Here is a 17331-nt window from a genome sequence, read left to right as displayed (position 1 = left end):
TTTAGCACTACTGTCACGTTTTGTACGTCCGTTAACCCGGGTACCTCTAACTTCCCTCTTATCTTCCAAGCTCCGACAGGCCACCAACCCAGTGCTCTACAGCCGGTCGAGGACTGCGCGTGCATGACACGTTGGGACAGACCCGGTCAATTCGCAATCACGCTGCGCAGAACTGCAATCTGCCTGTCCACCATCTTCCGACTCGGGCCTCCAATCGCTTGCCGCCGCTCCACACTCGCCTCAAAGTCAAACACTTGCATCACGTCCTCGTCAAACTTCCCGTGCAGCTGCCGGAAGTCGTCGAGGCTGAGCTCGTTGATCTGGCACTTTCGCGCCTCGGCAAGAGCGACCGCCCGTCCGGAGATGTGATGCGTCTCGCGGAATGGGATCTGTGCAGCGCAGCAGTCCGATAGAGTCGGAAAGGACGGATAGCGTGAGCGGGTAGAGAGCGGGATAAAAGTACGTAACGCACCCCTTTCCGGACCAGGTAGTCAGCGAGGTCGGTTGCGAGAACATCCATAGTTAGCGCAGCGCGCATTTTATCGCCGTTCACCTTCCGGGTCTGCATGTCAGCATGTGTATAGCCGGGGAAACGGGACGCCGTACCTCCATCGTGGCAATGACGCCCTCAGCTATTTGGAGAGACGCGGAAATGGTATCAACAGAGTCGAAGAGCGCCTCCTTGTCTTCTTGGAGATCCTTGTTGTATGTTGAAGGGAGACCCTTGTACGTCATGAGGAAACCTGCCATCTGCCAGATGGTTATTACAACGAATCGATATATCTCGGACGCCGCCAAAATTAGTACGCACGTCGCCAAAAACGCGTCCTGACTTGCCGCGAAGAAGCTCAAGAGAGTCGGGGTTCTTCTTCTGAGGCATCATGCTCGATCCAGTACTTCGTGAACCCTCATTTAGTACATCAAGGAGATAACCCCGCATGCATGACTCACCTGTACGCGTCGCTGAGGCTGATAAAACCAAACTCTGCGGTCGAGTAGATGATGAAATCTTCGGCCATTCGGCTGAGGTGCGTCATGGCCAAGCTCGCCCACATCATGAACTCGACGATGAAGTCACGATCACTGACCCCGTACAGGCTATTTTCGGCGACCGAATCGAAGCCGAGTTCCCTGGCTAGGAACTCACGGTCGACCGCGAACGGGTTCCCGGCGAGTGCCCCGGAGCCCAGGGACAGGACCGAGATGCGTGGGATGAGCTGCTGCAGGCGCTCAAGATCCGCACGGAACGAGAACGCGTGCGAGAGCAGGAGGTGGGACCATCGGATGGGCTGTGCGCGCTGCGAAGTGCGAAAATGATCAGCGAGTCGCAGGCAAAGAATAGGCGGCACAGCGCACCTGCAAATGGGTGTACCCCGGCATGAGGATGTCTTTCTCCTTGTCCGCGCGCTCGACCATCACGCGCATGAGTGCCTTCAGACCCGCTTCAACCGCTCGCACCTCTCCTAGGAGCCATAGGCGCATATCGGTCGCGACCTGGTCGTTGCGCGAGCGGCCCGTGTGGAGCTTGCCGCCGAGGTGTCCAATGAGCTCTGTCAAACGGCGTTCGTTCGCGGTGTGGATATCTTCGTCGTCTGGCTGGACTTCGAACTGCACGCGCGAATGATGAACATCTGGGCTGGGCGTGTGCGCGAGAACCGGGGCTCACCGTGCCGTGCTCCCACTCTTTGCCCACCGCTGTGAGACCGTCGACGATCTGCTTGCGCTCGTCCGCAGTCAAGATCCCCACCCCCTCGAGGCTTTTCGCATATGCTATAGAGCCAGCAATGTCGGCAGCATGCATGCGGCGATCGTATCGCAGTGACTGATTAAACTCGTGCATACTGGTCGGAATGGCATCAGTGAGTATCCGGGAGATGGTTTCGATGTATGGGCACGTACAGAGGGTCCGTCTTGCCTGTGAACCGGCCACCCCAGAGTTTTTGCTTGGTTGGAAGATCAGACATGTCGTATGTTGTATGCAAGGTACTGAGATGCGAAGATAGTGGGTGGTAGTGGAAACACTGACTCGATCGAGCTTGTCCACCGCGTACAAAACGCGAGATCTGGATCTGCAAACGCGCTCGTGACCTGTAATTTCGCGACGCGTCGCAGGCGCTAATGTGCCCTTAGAGTCGTCTCCCCGAATCATTCCTGAAGCTCTCCTCCGCGGGCGGACGTGCACGACACGCTCCGACTCGTTCTTCGTGCCCTCCTACCTCGCTCTCGTCCTTGTCCATTCTCCCGACGCCAACCGCCCCTCTTGGCATGCCTACGCCCAAGGTCCATCAGCAAAATGGGTGCATGCACGACAGGGCTCTGTAGTACACTGTAGTATGTCAGATAGCGCTATCATTATTGGTAGTTCAGACGAGCAATGATCCGATAGTATCCATGTTTGGTAGATTAACGGCGGCGACGATCGGCATTCATCTGCATCTGTCGGACAAGACGCCTTCCGATCGGGCATGGTCAGACGCCAGTGAACGTCAGATCGAATCCCGGTGTGTGTATGATCATTAGCTGACCCATGCATGATCTAACATCATCCGCGCAGCCGCTATACTACAGTGCATGTTTGACCCGACAAAGACCTGTCGAGTGCGATCAGACACGGGTGTTGACGTCCATTACGGACCAAATGACGGGTCACAGGATGCCTGGTGCGGTACAATCCACTGACATCATGCACACACTTATAGCAGGTGTGCAGCACAAACCATTGTATTGCTACTTTATATCGAGTAAGGTACATACTACACATTGAAGAGAGCGACAAGAATATGTTGAATGTTATGCTAACAATGCGTAGTCACCGTGTCAGCGGAATTAAGACCGACTCTCTGTGCTCATACAGCGGCTGGCAGGCAGGCCGGCGGAGGTCGTGGTCGAGCACGTGAAGCTGGTATGCCGCATGGGTCTGTGTCCTGTGGGTTCCGTTCTTAGGGACTAAGAGGAGCGCGGCGAAGAAGCTGAACTTAACGCTGAAAACTTGGCGTCAGCGTCGGGGCTTGGGATTCGGCGCGAGGGCGAGGGAATTCAAGACGTACTTCCGGCCTCAGGTGCCTTGGGGCGTCCAGGTGCCGAGTAGCGGAGGGACGGTCGGCACGATGTTGGGTTCAAGTGGGAAATGGTGAGCGCGGGGCGGGCGGAGGAGGAGTGGGATGGTACGAACACTGACAACCAGCGCAGTCACTTGTGACATGCTGACGTCGCGCTGCGCTGAGCTGCGCGTGGGCGACGCGCTCGGTGGCCTCGAACCCGGGGTTATTCCAGTGGACGGCGCGGACGGAGAGGCCGAAGCCAGTGAAGGGACACGGCAACCGGGGGAGGTGGATGCGTAGGGCGCAGAGGGGTGTATCGGTTGAGCGCGGGGAGATGGACGCGTTGAGGGCGGGAGAGATACTCACCTGAGAAGTCGTATCCCACTCCTCATGAACCGGTTCCAGCGGCGCCAGCGGCGCCGCACTTGCTGTCAAAGATTGGTGAAGCAAGAGGAAACAAGACAGGGGGAAGGAGGTTCATACTACAGCAGTGCGGGCCCCAGTGGTATAAGTGTTCTTGTTGAGCGGAGTTCATGTTGACCAGGATACTGTTGCCAGATGGGCTGCGCTTGAACCGGGTGGCAACGGGAGGATGCACATCTAATCATCTTACCTGCTGATGGTGACACCGGCCACCATGAGCTTCTGAGAGGCTCGTCAGCAATAATATCAACTGGCCAACAAGTCAAAACACACTTACGACTCAACAGATACGGCGAGGGAGACGATTCCACATACTATGTAGGTACGAGACGCGGAGATCCGAGAATCTGATGAGGGCACGAGTACCGTGAGACAGGAGGTCCGAGGGTGTCGCGCAGGAGAGAGGGAGTGGAGTGGGCAAACGCGGAGAAGATTAGAGGAAGGCAGGGCAAGCAGAGAAAAGCATACTGAGCACGATGGGAACTTCGGGGATGGCGAGGCGCGAGGCTTGACAGAGAGCGTGTGACGCCGTTCAGGGAGGCGCCACGTAATGAGAGCGAGCGCGCGCGCGTCTGCAATGGTGACGGGGTCCGGAGTCGAGTCCTGTGGACGTGCGAGTGGATAGAATTGGGAGAGTAGTAGTACCAGCGCCCCTACCGAGGATGTTCTGACTACACTCCAGCTCCTTCTTAGCGTGAAGAGGCAAGGAATAAGTTTCATCTATCATAATACATCTGGCTCCCCAGTGCTCTCTCAACAAATCTCTTACCAGATTATCACCGGTCGAGCAGAGCCCTACACTACGCAAGTCGATCGTGTCCGATCATTGGGCATCCGGTCCGACGATGTCTGGCGTCTGCCGAGCTGACATCATCCGCTTTCGCCGGGCGCCACAGCGCTCGATCGGCCGCCCCTCGTTTTGCTGATGTCACATCAAGCACGCGTTGACTACGTCTACCACTGTCTCACCAAGACCAATTGCTCGGGCTGGATTGGAGGACGCGCGGTAGACGATTGCGCGACAGGGGCTCCTTCGCTGCACCGTACGCATTGCTCGCGTGTACTTGTTTGGGCCCTGATAGGCCCTGATGTGCGCGACACGCGTGTTCAACCCCACTGTTGTAGAACTCATGGAGGCTGCCAATTGAATGCTCAAGAATCTTCACACCTCGTGGATTAAATATTGGCTATAGTAGATAGAACTATAGCACTTGTGTTTGTCTGTCTACTCTGTCAAACGATGGAACATCTACAGCATGAGTGCGAGGTAGTACTGCCAGCCCCGTATAGCCATCGAATTAGTACTCTCTCTCTCTCTCTCCTCAAAAAAGAACGGGGCCGTGGTGAGTAGAAATAGAAGGTATAGTCTAATTACAAGGGGGTAATACACTAAATACCCGTCCTTCCATGATCAGCACTTATGATTATGGATGCAACGCATTCAGAAGCATGAAAGCTCCAGCAGCAAAGGCGGTGGCCCCAGCATAGATCATAGCTCGGACATTGGGAGGATTATAGGTGAGGAATGGGTACGGGACTGCAAATCCAAACAGACTCAATTGAGCGTTGGTCCAAATTGGAGACAAAGAGTACGCACAGAAACCATTATAGGCCGCACAATGCTCCACCCAACACGCATACCAGGTGCCAAGAACAGATGCGAGTGAGAGCGCACCATAGCGGCTGATCGACTTGGAGTATTTCTTCTCTAGCAGATAGAAGTCGACGATCAAAGAGATGGCGGGTATAGCATGGAGGCATAAATCAACGTGGAGAGGCAAGCGCTGCGATTCCGGCTCTCCGGCAACGGATGAAGGCTCCGGGTCCTCGAGCAGAATGAGGGTAGGGAGGAAGATAAGGAGGGTCCAATAGATGACGGAGATCACGATGGCCAGCTAGATTGGAAGTGAGCGCGCCGAGATGGCAACGAAGTGCGGCACCACGTACTGGCAAGGCTCCCATGAGGAACGCACGTTTGGCGTTTCTAAGGAGGGCTGCGACACACGTTCAATGAGGGATGCGTGGGGGAATGGGAGAAGTGAACGGCTCACTCGAAGACGGGATGAGGTCGCAAGCCATGCTGGTGAGCATGGTGAGCCAAGCAATAGCAAGTCTGTGGAACCCGGTTGGAACCCGGCATGAGCAGCGGAGTGGCAGAACCAAGGAGACGACGCACCCTTGAATTGTAAGGAATTGGAAGTGTCCACCTTTCATCTCGTCAATGGGCACGCCTGCAATGGTGTGTGGGAGGGAGCTATAGCCATAGCCCATGGCCGCAAGCGCGGTGGTGTGCAAGAAGAAGGGGAGTGGCCGGGTGGTCATGGTGGAGGGAGACAGGGGAGCAGAGACACCGCGGAATGAGCAGTTATGATATATGATATATGACGCCTGATCGGCATGTGCGGCGTGCCCGACGAATCTGGGCAATGTCCGCGGTCGCGACCAAGGCGGAAACCGTCAACCATTGGACGGCGACCAGCTGCACTGCGTCACCCGCAACCTCGTCATGGCGCCGGATGACGGCCAAACATGACGTCGCTGCGCAGTCTCAACACTTTCCGGCCCTGCGTTCCCGGGCGACACTAGCGCTTGACACGCCGGGATAAGCGCCCGCCTCCCGACCGGTCCTCCGAGCACCTCTCTCCGATCTCCGCTTCTCCCCTTCCGTCTCCGTCGTCGGACCTCTCCACCTCCCGACGCTGCTCTTTCTTGCCAGTCGGTGGCACAGCCGTCGCATCCCCCATCATCGAGGCGTGTAGGAGTCTTTTTGGCGTCTGCGGGTGTGTCCACTCCATTCCCGTACTTCTCAACAATGTCCTCCCAAGCCGTCACCATCACATACGCCGGCCCGCTAGTATTTCTCTCCACGGACCATTGGAAACAAATATATGCGTCGCTATTGTCCCAGCTTCCTCTCAGAAACCTGCACTGGAAGTCCTCCGCTCGGAATGCCCTCCGCTCTATCCAGGAGCTCGACGTGAAGCTCGTCGCGCTTGAAACGCTCCGCGATGACCATGCTGCATCGCAGGTGCCGCAGACTGTACTTGACAAGCCACTTTTGAACATGTACATATTCATTTGTGAGGTGAATGTTATCGCTTTGTTTTCTCAATCCGTCCTCATGTTGGTGTCCCAAGGACAGCGAATCCTATCGGGTGAACAACCGTAAACACATCAAAGAGTGGCACGCGTCCGTTAGCCAGCGCAAGAATCAAGAGTGGCTCATTGTTCACGTCGTGCGGCCAGACCAAAATGTGGCTCAAGGGAGGTTGTTTCAGATGAAAGCGTCAGTGCTTGACAAGGTCAAAGCGGACTTCAATGCAGACAAGAAAGACCGGTCAGCAGTTCCGTACCTGTTGAATGCACCCATTGTCTGACATGACATGAAGATGTGTGCAGCTCGTGTGGTCTGCAGAGAAAGACAGCCCTGCTGTCTGGGCCGACCTTGTCACCAAGGTCAAGGATGGGATCTTGTCGGCCTTCGATGGAGCGTTGAAGCAGCGGGAGGACGAAGTAAAACGGTCGGAAGGACAACGTCAGATGCCTGGTTGGAACTTCTGCACATTCTTCATTCTCAAGGTGTGTTACTTCCTGTACTTTCCGTCTCGTGTCTATTTAGCCCGAGGTCAGGAAAGCGTGGCGAATTCTCTTGAAGGCATGAACCTTTATGAAGACTCTCTGCAACAGTACTTTGAGCTTGAGGAGATATTCTCGCAAGTACTAAGAGAAAAAAACCTTTCATGGTTCGGCACCTTGATCACACCCACTCCCAACGACGACTCTGCTCCTCTTCTGTCGGTGGATAAGAAACCATACCGTGATCTAATTCTGGCCAACACTATCTCTGTCTTCGACTTCCGTATATACCTACTATCCCGTGAATGCGCTCTGCTCGGCAAAATGGGCGATATGGAAGAGCTCTGTCGGAAAGCGGCCTCGTTTCTCAGCACATTCGCAAGAACCTTGCGTGAAGTTGAGGTATGTTCTCACGATTCAGCGCATGCCACACTCGCACAACCCATTGTTTAGAACACGCTGGCCCCATTCTTCATCGAATCATGGATCTACTCTTCGGCACTGTCTGTCGTTGACCAGAGCGAAGATTGGGCGCGCACACTGCAGCTAGATAAACCGGCCTTGGCGTCGTTCAACGCTGCAAAGGGAGAGCTCGTTGAACTTGCCCGCCACCAGGTGAGCCCATCGTTAGTTACAGGCGAGGGATGACATCTTACATCCAACAGCTGGACATCCTGGGAATCGCTGCGGGCTTCCTTCCTAACAAACCCCCGTTCTCTCTCGCACTCCCTTCTTTTATCAACCTCGCGGACAAGAGTCCCAGAAACCGACGTGCATCCATGGACCTGACGATCACACGGCCGGAATTGCTCTCCTCGTTAGTAGATGCAGATGCGCTTTACGATCAATACGTGAGCATAACCAACCGTGCCATCGACCTCTACGTAACCGCCGGCCGTCGCAAATTTGCATTGAAGATGCACGGTTCCTTGGCGGCGCTCGATGTGTACGTCTTGTGGCACATTGTCTACTTCTCTCGCTTAATTGATCTTTCTAGTCACCGGGACCGTCTGGGCAACGCGTTGCAAACATTTACATCACTTCCTGCACACTACTCGCCTCATGGCTGGACGTCATTAGAGGCATTCATGCTGAATCGCGCTCTAGATATCCATGCTTCGACGGAGAAGACGAAAGATAGGGAGTGGATCCACATCTTGCTGCATTTCCTTCGAGCATATGTGGACGGCATGGGCCGCGATCTGCTCATGAGTGAAGAGGACAGCAAGGTATATGTGGAGGGTCTTGTGGCCTCGCTCAAGGATGCAGCTCAAGAGATGGATTCAGGTAACACAGATGATTTTGAGCTCTTCTTTCTATACTGACGGGCATTGTATAGACATACCATCCCCTGACCACACTGTGCTCTCCGTCTCTCTACCATTTCGCGATGCTACGCTTGCAGAGAGTCGAGATGGGGCACTCCTCGGAATTGTGGTTCAAAACAAGCTTCCTTGTGTATGGGGTATTTTGCCTGGTCATGAACAAGGACACTGATTAGCATCGTCTAGGCATTACCCGTTGATGAGGTCGAAGTCCAACTCGGCGGAAGAGACAACACCAAGATCACATTTACCGTCAAAGTAGCAAGTCTCGCTCCCGGGCTCAACAAGCTCACCGCATTCTGTCCTGTGAGCTTCGTCGACATCGAGGTTAGACACACACTCACAATTTCTTCGCAGTCGTCAGCCCCTGGTACGTATGCTTTGTTCAGCACTCAAATTACTATGTCTCGCCTGCTTTTCCAATGGAAACATACGAAGACGGCGAAGCAGATCCGCGCCGGAAACCTACCCACATTAGTACACATTCCGAAAGACCATTGTGCGCTCGATGTCAAGTTGAAGCAACCACCACGAAGTGAGTTGATTTCCATTATGACCAGTTGATCACGTGTTGACATCTGTGAAGTCGAGCTTGGAATACCGTCAAGAGCCGTCGTAGTATTGTCAACTGGTCGAAACGAGGTTGCTTCCGCCGTGGTGAAACTGGGTGCACCATCCGGTGTCACCTTCAAGTATGCAGAGACAGAGATGATCGGGGACGGTGAGCTTGTGCACACCCACGTTCCCGCAGTCATTAATATCTCGTTAGACCCACCGCCGTTCCGAACCGAGAATGACTGCGTTATGTTCTTGGACATAAAGCCAGGGCAAACCGTCGCTGCTTCAATACCTCATTCAGACGCCTCGGCCTACCATTACATGGTACGTGCGCTGTCATACGAAGCCACATAGGAGCTCATATGTCCACGTGCTTCAGAAAGTGACTATAACTGTCGACTATGTGACCACATCCGAGCAAGCAATCACCCGAACTTTACGCCTCAATCGGATGATAGCCACTTCGCTTCCTGTGGCAATCAACGTGGAGGACTTCTTCCGTGGCACAAGGCTAGTGGCCCTTCCAACGTCAGCGGGCCTCTGTACTCACTTTCTTACTTCTTTAGGTTGTTTACTATGTTCACGTTGTCCACCACGTCTCACCAGCACGTTCGCGTGAAGACCACCCAGCTGTCATCGCAATCAGAATCCAGTGGTGTCAAGGTCACAGGCTGCACGGCGCAGAAGCCGAGCGTTGTGGTACGCGCACTTGACTTTCATTTCCTTTCGCGCAACTCACGCCGCGTGGTAGACGATCACACCGGTGCAGCCGGGGCGGTTTTTGTTCCAGATGGATTCCATTCGAGGCCAAGGTATGCACTTCTACACGCACGAACGCTCGGTGAATTTACACTTTATTCAGTTCGCGAGGGTCTCAAGTTGCATATCATGTACCGGATGCTTCGCGAAGGTGGTTCACCTCGTCTTGAGTTGCTAGTTCCCAGCCTAACCAGTTATAAGAGGTCGAGTCGTTGGTCGAGCTTGCAGTCAAAGAAGCCGTAGCAGAGGATGCAGATATAGCGCCTCATCGCCAAGACATCGTCGACAAGCTGGTGCAATCTCTCGAGTCCAGTGCGACATGGGTAGAATTGTACGGGGTGACAGGCGAGCTTGTACCACCCGGTGTGGAACCTAGTGACGACCAGATAGGCAAAGGACTCCGGCGAGCATTGGAGGTGTGTCACAACGACACTGTGTGCGGCGACATATCTGACTAGTGGCGAATAGATCTTGAAGCAGAAACGGACACCCATCTCGTTTGGAGACTGGAGGGAAATCGTCATTCCTGTCGATGTCCCTCAGATGCACGTAAGTACTTCACTCCGTATGATTTGCATGCCCTTATAGTCCAACCAGATCCTGGCAGCTGCCAGACTGCAAATCTTGGAGAATCCCGTTGCGGAGGGTACCACGAAGACGGAGAGGCGCAAGCGCCCGCTATATGCTGGCCAACCCATCTCTGCGCTTCTCGCTGTCCAAACGTCCTTCCATTGGGCACCCCTGGAAGACAAGAAGGTCGAATCCTATCACATGCGGTACGAAGTGGAGGACCTCATCAATGACTGGCTCGTAAGTGGGAGAAAGAGAGGAGACTTCACAGCAAGGGTGAGCCACTTGCACCGTGTATGGTGTTCACAGACTGATCCCCGTTCAGGACGGCGAAACACTTACAGTACCGGTGACTCTCATAGCGCTGCACCACGGAGAGCTTGCTCTTCCCAAGATCAGTGTCACGGCTTTGCCTATCATTGCCGGTGGAGAGCATAGGATGCGCTCAAGTGTGGTACCGGGGTGTGATACGCACCAAGTCCATGGAGCAGAGAAGGTGCTAGTGCTTCCCCGAGGTGGACGTACCACGTTTGTGGTCAACATGGGAAATAATGATGCAATTAATCCATTGTAGTGCACGGCGCGTTGACAGTAACTTATTATTCTCGGATGTAGTATGGAAGTTAGAATTCACGATCTGTTCTCGAGGGCTGAAGTCAAGCTCAAGTGAATGTGTGACTCTATGGACATGCTCGACGCCATCAGTCACAAGGTGACACGACGCGCCCGGTCGCGCTTATGGTGACGCCGACAGGCTGTCTCTCCCCATCCTTGCAGCTCGCCCTCGCACATCCTATACCGCGGCTGTACGACTAAGGAGAGAAGCAACATGTCCGATACATCAGATTAGTGAGTCTTCTGCCGTCTGCTATAGACAAGCTGTCTTCGGGAGTTAACGGTCCACACCCCAGTGAACGCGATCGTCAAGCAACCATTGCCCGGAATCGTGAGCTCCTAGCACAGCTCGGTCTCTCGGATGCGGCGTCAGTAATCAAACCCACGGACGATCCGAAGACCAAAGCGAAACCGGTCCAGCCCCGTGCTAAGAAGCCGAAGGAGGCGCCATTACCCACCCGCCAGTCAACCCGACTGCGGAGGGGCGCAATAGATCCTAATGAGAGCCCTGCTGCGAAGAGGAAACGAGAGGTGAGCTCTGCCATGCTTCATTGAAATGCGTCATACCGAGATGGCTCTGTAGCGCGCAGAAGAAGAACAGAGGCGAAGGGGAGAGGAGGAGCGTCGTGAGGCGGAAGAGCGCGAGAGAGCGGCGAAGCGTCCTAGACATCATGAGCTAGATCTCGATGCATTGGCGGATGTGGCCTCCCCCGAAGAGCTATCGGACCTCAAGTCCATCTTCCAAACTGTACTCAAAACGCCCCGACCTAGAAAAAAGGCGGCCGAAGATGCGTTCGTTTTCGAAGATCACAAGGCGGAAAAGGCGGAGGTGGAGGAGCTCCAGGAGAAGATGAGCAAGCTCAAAGTCGTTGCGCGCGCCAAGGTCACTCAGGACAGAGTCTACAGCGCTGCATATCATCCAGAGCCTACCAAGGATCTGATCTTCTTTGGAGGTTGTACACGATCTCTGCTGCTTCGTTCGGGTGCTGACTCCACTTTCCAGACAAGCATGGGCAACTTGGTATATGGGATGCTCGTGCTCCTGTAGACGAGGTCACAGATGACGACGACGAGAGGCCGACAGACGACAGGGAGGGTGGCAAGTACTACCGCCTTCAGATGCATTGGCCAGCTACTTCCAAATCATCTATATCATGCATCAAGTTTGACCCCATAGACGCTTTCACTGTACGTCTCTACTCGCCCCACGTCACCCTCCACCGCTGAGACTAGTCCCATCAGGTATACACCAGCTCATATGACTGTACTGTACGGTCTCTATCTCTTGTGTCGGGAATCTCGAGCGAGATTTTCGCGACCGACGATGTTCTTATTACTTCTGTCGACCTACCACCCCAAGGGCAAGAGATGTGGATTTCCGACGCCATGGGTGGTATCACACAGATGGACCTCCGTGCAAGCCGTTCTTACGCCAAGCGGTACAACATAGGAACTCACAAGATCGGCAATGTCAGTATCAACCCGACTCACCCATACTTTCTCGTGACTGCTTCCAACAATCGTGATCTGACGTGAGTCGGCCTCTTTGACTTCGACGCATATCCTCATTGTCGGTTCATAGAGTCTGGGACACGCGGATGCTTATCGACCTGGATGGGACTGCCCCTTCAGCTCCTGCCAACGAGTCTCCGCGCAAAGGGAAGGCCAAAGCTGTCGATGTCGTTACGTTTCCCAAGGAGGTGGAAGCAGAGGCAATCACCGAGCTGTTGGATGCACCGAGCGGTTTATCCGTGAAACGAGCACGGTGGAGTCACAACAAAGCTGTCAGTGCAGCTTACTGGGATCCCCGAGGGCGTTCAATCGTCAGCACAAGCTATGACGACACACTCAGGCGTAAGTTTCTCGTCACTCCATACCCGGTTTAATCTGACGAATGTTGATGCTAGTGTGGGAGTATAAGCCCTCCCAGCTTGTCAAGGAGGAGCCATTCCCATCTGCACGACCATTCAGCCAGATCCAGCACAACTGCCAAACAGTACGTTTGGTTTACATCCACCTCACACCTTCACGACTGATATTTGATCCGGCACAGGGGAAATGGCTAACCATCTTGAGAGCTCAGTGGTCGCCCAACCCGGACGTCTACCCTCACTTCACAGTGAGCTCGCATCATCTTCTACCGTGGCTGACGTTGGCTTGCTTACGTCTCATGCAGATTGGGAACATGAATCATTCGGTGGACGTCTACTCTTGCAAGGTCGGTAGTCGTGTCTATCGGGCTTCCTCGTTCACTCACCCCGCGACGCAGGGCGATCACATCGCTACTCTAGCCGATAAGTCCAAGTACGTCCGCAGAAACGTACCCAGTGCCCCTGCTGAGTGACATTATTCCAGGATCACGGCCGTTCAAGCTGTGACTTGTTCTCATCCGAGTGTGGTGGAGCGTATAGCCACAGGTAATGGCAGTGGTAGATGTGTGTTGTGGGCACCAGACCACTCGTGAGATGTCGGCCACTTGCACGGTCACCTAGCTATGTTCTTATATATCCATATATCAGCTGTTTTTGTATGCCAACTTCGTGTGGCTATTATTGATACGGGCTTCCAACTGGTGTAAGTGATCGAAACAAAAAGTGCGTCACCTGAGCGATTCGAACACTCGCGGGCAAAGCCCAACCGCTGGCAGCTATGATTAGCAGGCGATCCCGTTAACCACTCCGGCAAAGTGACTACGCCTACTCTCTGTAATACAGTCAAACCCCTCGTAGTGCATACCTGTGATAGTGCATACCCCCACATAGTGCATACCTTTGGCCTCTTCCCGAGTTGGTATAGGGGCATAACGCATACCCCCCCGCATACCGCATACTGCATACCTCGGCCGGGGGGTCCATAACGCATACCTGTGTATATAATCAGTATTAGCGCCCCACATGTATGCCTTGCATGCCGCCCAAATGCGGGATAACTTTCCCATGTGCCCTCCATGCCCGACTGCCAACAGCCTGGAATAGCCACACAAACCGTCGGGACTGGCCGGGGCTCACGCACGACTTGATCCCACCCCCGGCCACCTCTCCCTGCCTCCGCAATGCTCCCTATATCCCTCTCGCCCTCCTCTAATCCGGCCTTGCTGTCCTCGAGAAGTAGATGAAAGAGCGCCAAACGGCCCTTCAAGCTTCTCTTCAGGCAGGGGAAATCATCTCGCAGTCATTGATTACTTCACTCGTATGTAGGCTATGTAGGGGGCGAGGTCAGATAACAAACGGGAGGAATGTGCGCACGAGGAATGCGGCGTGAGGATCAATGCGCGCGCCAGCAGCCAAAAGGGCGCCCTGCAGAAGGGCGTCAATGGGTCTCCCACGATGAGCGCTTCTCTCATACTGCATACCCCACATAACGCATACCTCGGGGGCCTTCCGAGGGGTATGCACTATGAGGGGTTTGACTGTATTACGTATTATGATAATCATTATGCCGCCGCGGTGAGGTCACAGTGTGAGCGTCGTTCGCGCAAGTTTATATGATGCACATTGACACAACCGTCATGGCAAAGAAGAAAAAAACTGCCCCGGCAGCAGCCACGGCGGCCACTTCTCAGACCAAGCCCGTGCAGGTAGTGTTTCCTCCCTTGTCGTTGAAAGAAGACATACGACCCCGTGTTCTTCTTGAAGACCAGATCATCCTTTTCGACGTCCGTTACCTCTCCATATTCACTCGTGCGCCTGCTGAAGCAGCGTTACTTCAGGACTTATTCTCATCTGAAGAATGCAAGGCCTACGTGAAGTTCATCGACAATCTGCCTCTGGAGCCCACGCCGCCACCGAAGAAGGGTGAGGCAGAGCGGGTCAATCGTGCGTCTTCCGTTCTGCCGAATCGACCTGTTCAAATCATTGCTTTGCGCCGTTCCTCAGATCGCATCTCTATACCTTCCGTTGATTTTGCGCAACGACTATTCACTGTTCTCGCTCCTCATTTGCCTGAGTTTCCCTGCCCGGCTTCGGCGAAGCGACCCGCCAACGCGATCGGTCGTGCGGCCCATTCTTTGAACTCCAACATCCGGCTATACAAGTACCACGCGGGTCAGTACTTTGGACCCCACTACGACGACTCGGTGCGCGACACCGCAACGGGAGCAAAATCGGAATGGACATTGCTCATATACCTCACTGGGGAGCAGGACGGCGTGCAGGGTGGCGAGGTATGTACGTCCCGATCCTGCCTGTCTTTCGTGATCCGTAGCTCTTCGTGCCATTGCACAACGTAGACGATTTTCTACAAGGAGCAACGAGGAAAGCCTACTGAGTCCATCATACCTCCCTTGCACAGAGGGACCGCTTTATTGCACCGGTACGAGGCTTAGCTCGCTCACTAGGCGAGGAGGCTGACGGCCCGAGTTCTTAGTCACGGCCAGGACTGTCTGCTGCACGAAGGCTCACCTGTACTGAAAGGAACGAAGTATGTGCTGCGTTCAGACGTCATGTTCACGAGGTAGATAAGATCACAATAGAAGGCGGCCCCCTCATCTCCTCCCTTTCCCCTTCGACTTTCTCTTCATCTTGGGCATCCCTGCCTCGACCACGTCGTCGTCTCGATCCATGTCATCCTTGCCAACGCCTTCTTCTCTCTTCCTCTTCCTGCCATGCCCGCCTTTGATCCCCTGCTCCTTCAGCTCTGTCGATGCCAGCCTGCACGCCTCATCCACACGCTCGCGCAAGAGCGCCACCTCCTCCTTGTCCACGGGCCAGAGGTCCATCTTCTTCCCAGTCACTTGCTCTATGCGCAAGACGAGCTCTACGTCGTATTGCGTGACCAATGTGATGGATTTGCCGGATCGACCCGCTCGTGCGGTGCGGCCGACGCGGTGAATGTAGTCTTTTGAATGTGTCGGGATGTCGTAGTTGATGACAACGTCGACTGACGGGATATCGAGCCCACTGTGAGGTGATAAGTGCATGTCTTGCCTTGCCAACCAAGACCGAACACTGACCGACTCGCGACATCAGTTGCGACCAGCACATTCCGTCCACCGCTCTTAAACTTGCCGAGCGCGCCCAGTCGAGCACTCTGGCTCAACTGTCCGTGGAGCGGAATTGCAGCAAAACCAAGCGAGCGGAGCACAATTGACAAACTAAACGGTGAAGGATAAGGACGAGGAAGATTCCTCGCAAAGAGGAGAAGATTGACTTGCCGTTGTGCATCATGTACCGTGCGAGTGAACACTATCATGGAGTTCTGTGCAAGGTTGTTGGCAAGGTAGATGAGGTGCACATCTTTTTGTGGTAGAGGCATGAGGAGGTAATACTGCAATAGGGTTGAAACCGTGGAGTATCTATCGCACGCTCAACATCTACCGGGATATGAAAGTGTATGAGATGCTCACTTCGAATTGACCTCTACTCGCACAGGGCTCGACAAGCTCGCCCTCTGCAGCTTAGCAACTTTGGTTGTCATTGTTGCCGAAAATAAGTAGGTTGTGCGTTCTTTGGGAATGAGCTTGAGAATCTGGTCGAGCTTTGGTCCGAAATCCATGTCAAGAAGCCTGTCCGCTTCATCCAGAACCTGGCCATATCCCGTGAGTTGGGGTCAAGGAAGAAGCCGTACGTATCGTTACTTACCAAGAACTTCAGATTCCTCAGGCTGAAACCCTTCGTCTCTTCCAGATGCTCCAGCAATCGTCCCGGCGTCGCGACCACAATATGGGGCTTTTTCGCAAGCGCGACCTTCTGGGGCTGAATGTCCACACCACCGATGATAGTCACGCACCGCACGCCCATCGCCGCCCCGATGCTCTCGAACTGTTGAGATATTTGGTACGCGAGCTCGCGCGTGGGCGCGATCACACAGGCGAAGAGGCCCTTCGGTTCCTCCCAGAGCTTCTGGAGAATGGGAAGTGCGAAGGCCGCAGTTTTGCCGGACCCAGTGGAGGCGACGCCAATGATGTCCCGTCCCTGTAGCGCGTGAGGGAGGACCTCTGCCTGAATATCGGTGGGAGCCTTGAATTTCATTTGCTCGAGAGAATTTAGAAGAGGGTCGATGAGCCCGAGAGACTTGAAGGTTGAGGGTGCTAGCGGAGCATCCTGCTCCGGAGGTGGAGCAGACGTGGTGGCATCCTCGGGTGGTGGCATGGCGGTGAGGCGGTTGTGAACGTGGAGGAGGAGGAGGGAGGGAAAGCAGCCTCAGGCCTCAGCGCTCAGCAGTAGGCTCCATCATTCAGCCGCTCGGTTTACGGACCGCTCAAAAAGGAAGGTGTACCTGAACTTGGACTTAGAAAAACCGCGCGTTTTGGCCTCTGGAGTTGTTGTAGCTCCCCTGTGCACGTCCCCCCAGGGCCCAGTCCACTCCCTCTGGCGTGCGGGTTGTAGCAACTAGCTGTAATTTCACATAATAAACCAGCATTGCCGTTCTCGACATAAGAGTCAGGTGTTGTGGCCACTATTAAGTATGTGTTGCCGGCACTCCGATCTCGCTGTCCGACCCCAATTTCCATCATTTTCCGAAAT

General features: G+C 54.4%; 6 protein-coding genes and 1 non-coding gene across 7 annotated transcripts; 3 read left to right on the top strand and 4 right to left on the bottom strand.

The window, feature by feature from the left end:
- Positions 1–146: 146 nt before the first annotated feature.
- BXZ73DRAFT_37852 (argininosuccinate lyase) lies at positions 147–1964 on the bottom strand (the record flags this gene model as incomplete). The annotated part of the gene is made up of 8 exons (XM_048018089.1): positions 147–389; positions 473–553; positions 607–750; positions 812–896; positions 952–1298; positions 1357–1608; positions 1667–1841; positions 1900–1964. The coding sequence occupies 8 exons, from the start codon at positions 1962–1964 to the stop codon at positions 147–149; spliced, it is 1392 nt and encodes a 463-aa protein (XP_047883679.1).
- Positions 1965–4888: 2924 nt separating this feature from the next.
- Positions 4889–5786, bottom strand: BXZ73DRAFT_95473 (FAR-17a/AIG1-like protein; the record flags this gene model as incomplete). Its single annotated transcript, XM_048026794.1, has 5 exons — positions 4889–5001; positions 5062–5359; positions 5412–5458; positions 5516–5577; positions 5641–5786. The coding sequence occupies 5 exons, from the start codon at positions 5784–5786 to the stop codon at positions 4889–4891; spliced, it is 666 nt and encodes a 221-aa protein (XP_047883678.1).
- Positions 5787–6276: 490 nt separating this feature from the next.
- On the top strand, positions 6277–10826 carry BXZ73DRAFT_37009 (trafficking protein particle complex subunit 10; the record flags this gene model as incomplete). The annotated part of the gene is made up of 20 exons (XM_048017926.1): positions 6277–6549; positions 6602–6801; positions 6854–7043; positions 7095–7442; positions 7494–7655; positions 7706–7986; positions 8038–8327; positions 8380–8498; positions 8552–8671; positions 8723–8900; positions 8952–9086; positions 9135–9247; positions 9303–9451; positions 9490–9622; positions 9675–9735; positions 9786–9833; positions 9884–10098; positions 10151–10231; positions 10280–10546; positions 10578–10826. The coding sequence occupies 20 exons, from the start codon at positions 6277–6279 to the stop codon at positions 10824–10826; spliced, it is 3612 nt and encodes a 1203-aa protein (XP_047883677.1).
- A 255-nt stretch (positions 10827–11081) lies between these two features.
- BXZ73DRAFT_86182 (WD40 repeat-like protein) lies at positions 11082–13331 on the top strand (the record flags this gene model as incomplete). The annotated part of the gene is made up of 11 exons (XM_048024108.1): positions 11082–11101; positions 11164–11398; positions 11451–11820; positions 11871–12055; positions 12110–12399; positions 12450–12721; positions 12775–12863; positions 12921–12986; positions 13044–13085; positions 13137–13171; positions 13223–13331. The coding sequence occupies 11 exons, from the start codon at positions 11082–11084 to the stop codon at positions 13329–13331; spliced, it is 1713 nt and encodes a 570-aa protein (XP_047883676.1).
- A 133-nt stretch (positions 13332–13464) lies between these two features.
- BXZ73DRAFT_t2 lies at positions 13465–13558 on the bottom strand. Its single transcript has one exon. It is a non-coding gene; the product is annotated as a tRNA-Ser (tRNA).
- An 817-nt stretch (positions 13559–14375) lies between these two features.
- Positions 14376–15323, top strand: BXZ73DRAFT_36990 (uncharacterized protein; the record flags this gene model as incomplete). Its single annotated transcript, XM_048017923.1, has 5 exons — positions 14376–14522; positions 14577–14682; positions 14743–15029; positions 15096–15178; positions 15233–15323. The coding sequence occupies 5 exons, from the start codon at positions 14376–14378 to the stop codon at positions 15321–15323; spliced, it is 714 nt and encodes a 237-aa protein (XP_047883675.1).
- Positions 15324–15350: 27 nt separating this feature from the next.
- BXZ73DRAFT_86180 (DEAD-domain-containing protein) lies at positions 15351–16956 on the bottom strand (the record flags this gene model as incomplete). Its single annotated transcript, XM_048024107.1, has 5 exons — positions 15351–15765; positions 15819–15959; positions 16020–16160; positions 16212–16390; positions 16447–16956. 5 exons carry the CDS (start codon positions 16954–16956, stop codon positions 15351–15353), a joined length of 1386 nt encoding a protein of 461 aa, XP_047883674.1.
- Between the last annotated feature and the right edge of the window lie 375 nt (positions 16957–17331).

Source organism: Epithele typhae (genome assembly GCF_022376455.1).
Source record: "Epithele typhae strain CBS 203.58 chromosome Unknown BXZ73scaffold_1, whole genome shotgun sequence".
NCBI classification, from domain to species: Eukaryota; Fungi; Basidiomycota; class Agaricomycetes; order Polyporales; family Epitheliaceae; genus Epithele; species Epithele typhae.
The sequence above is the reverse complement of the archived record's forward strand: the minus strand, read 5'-3'. Positions and strand labels throughout refer to the sequence as shown.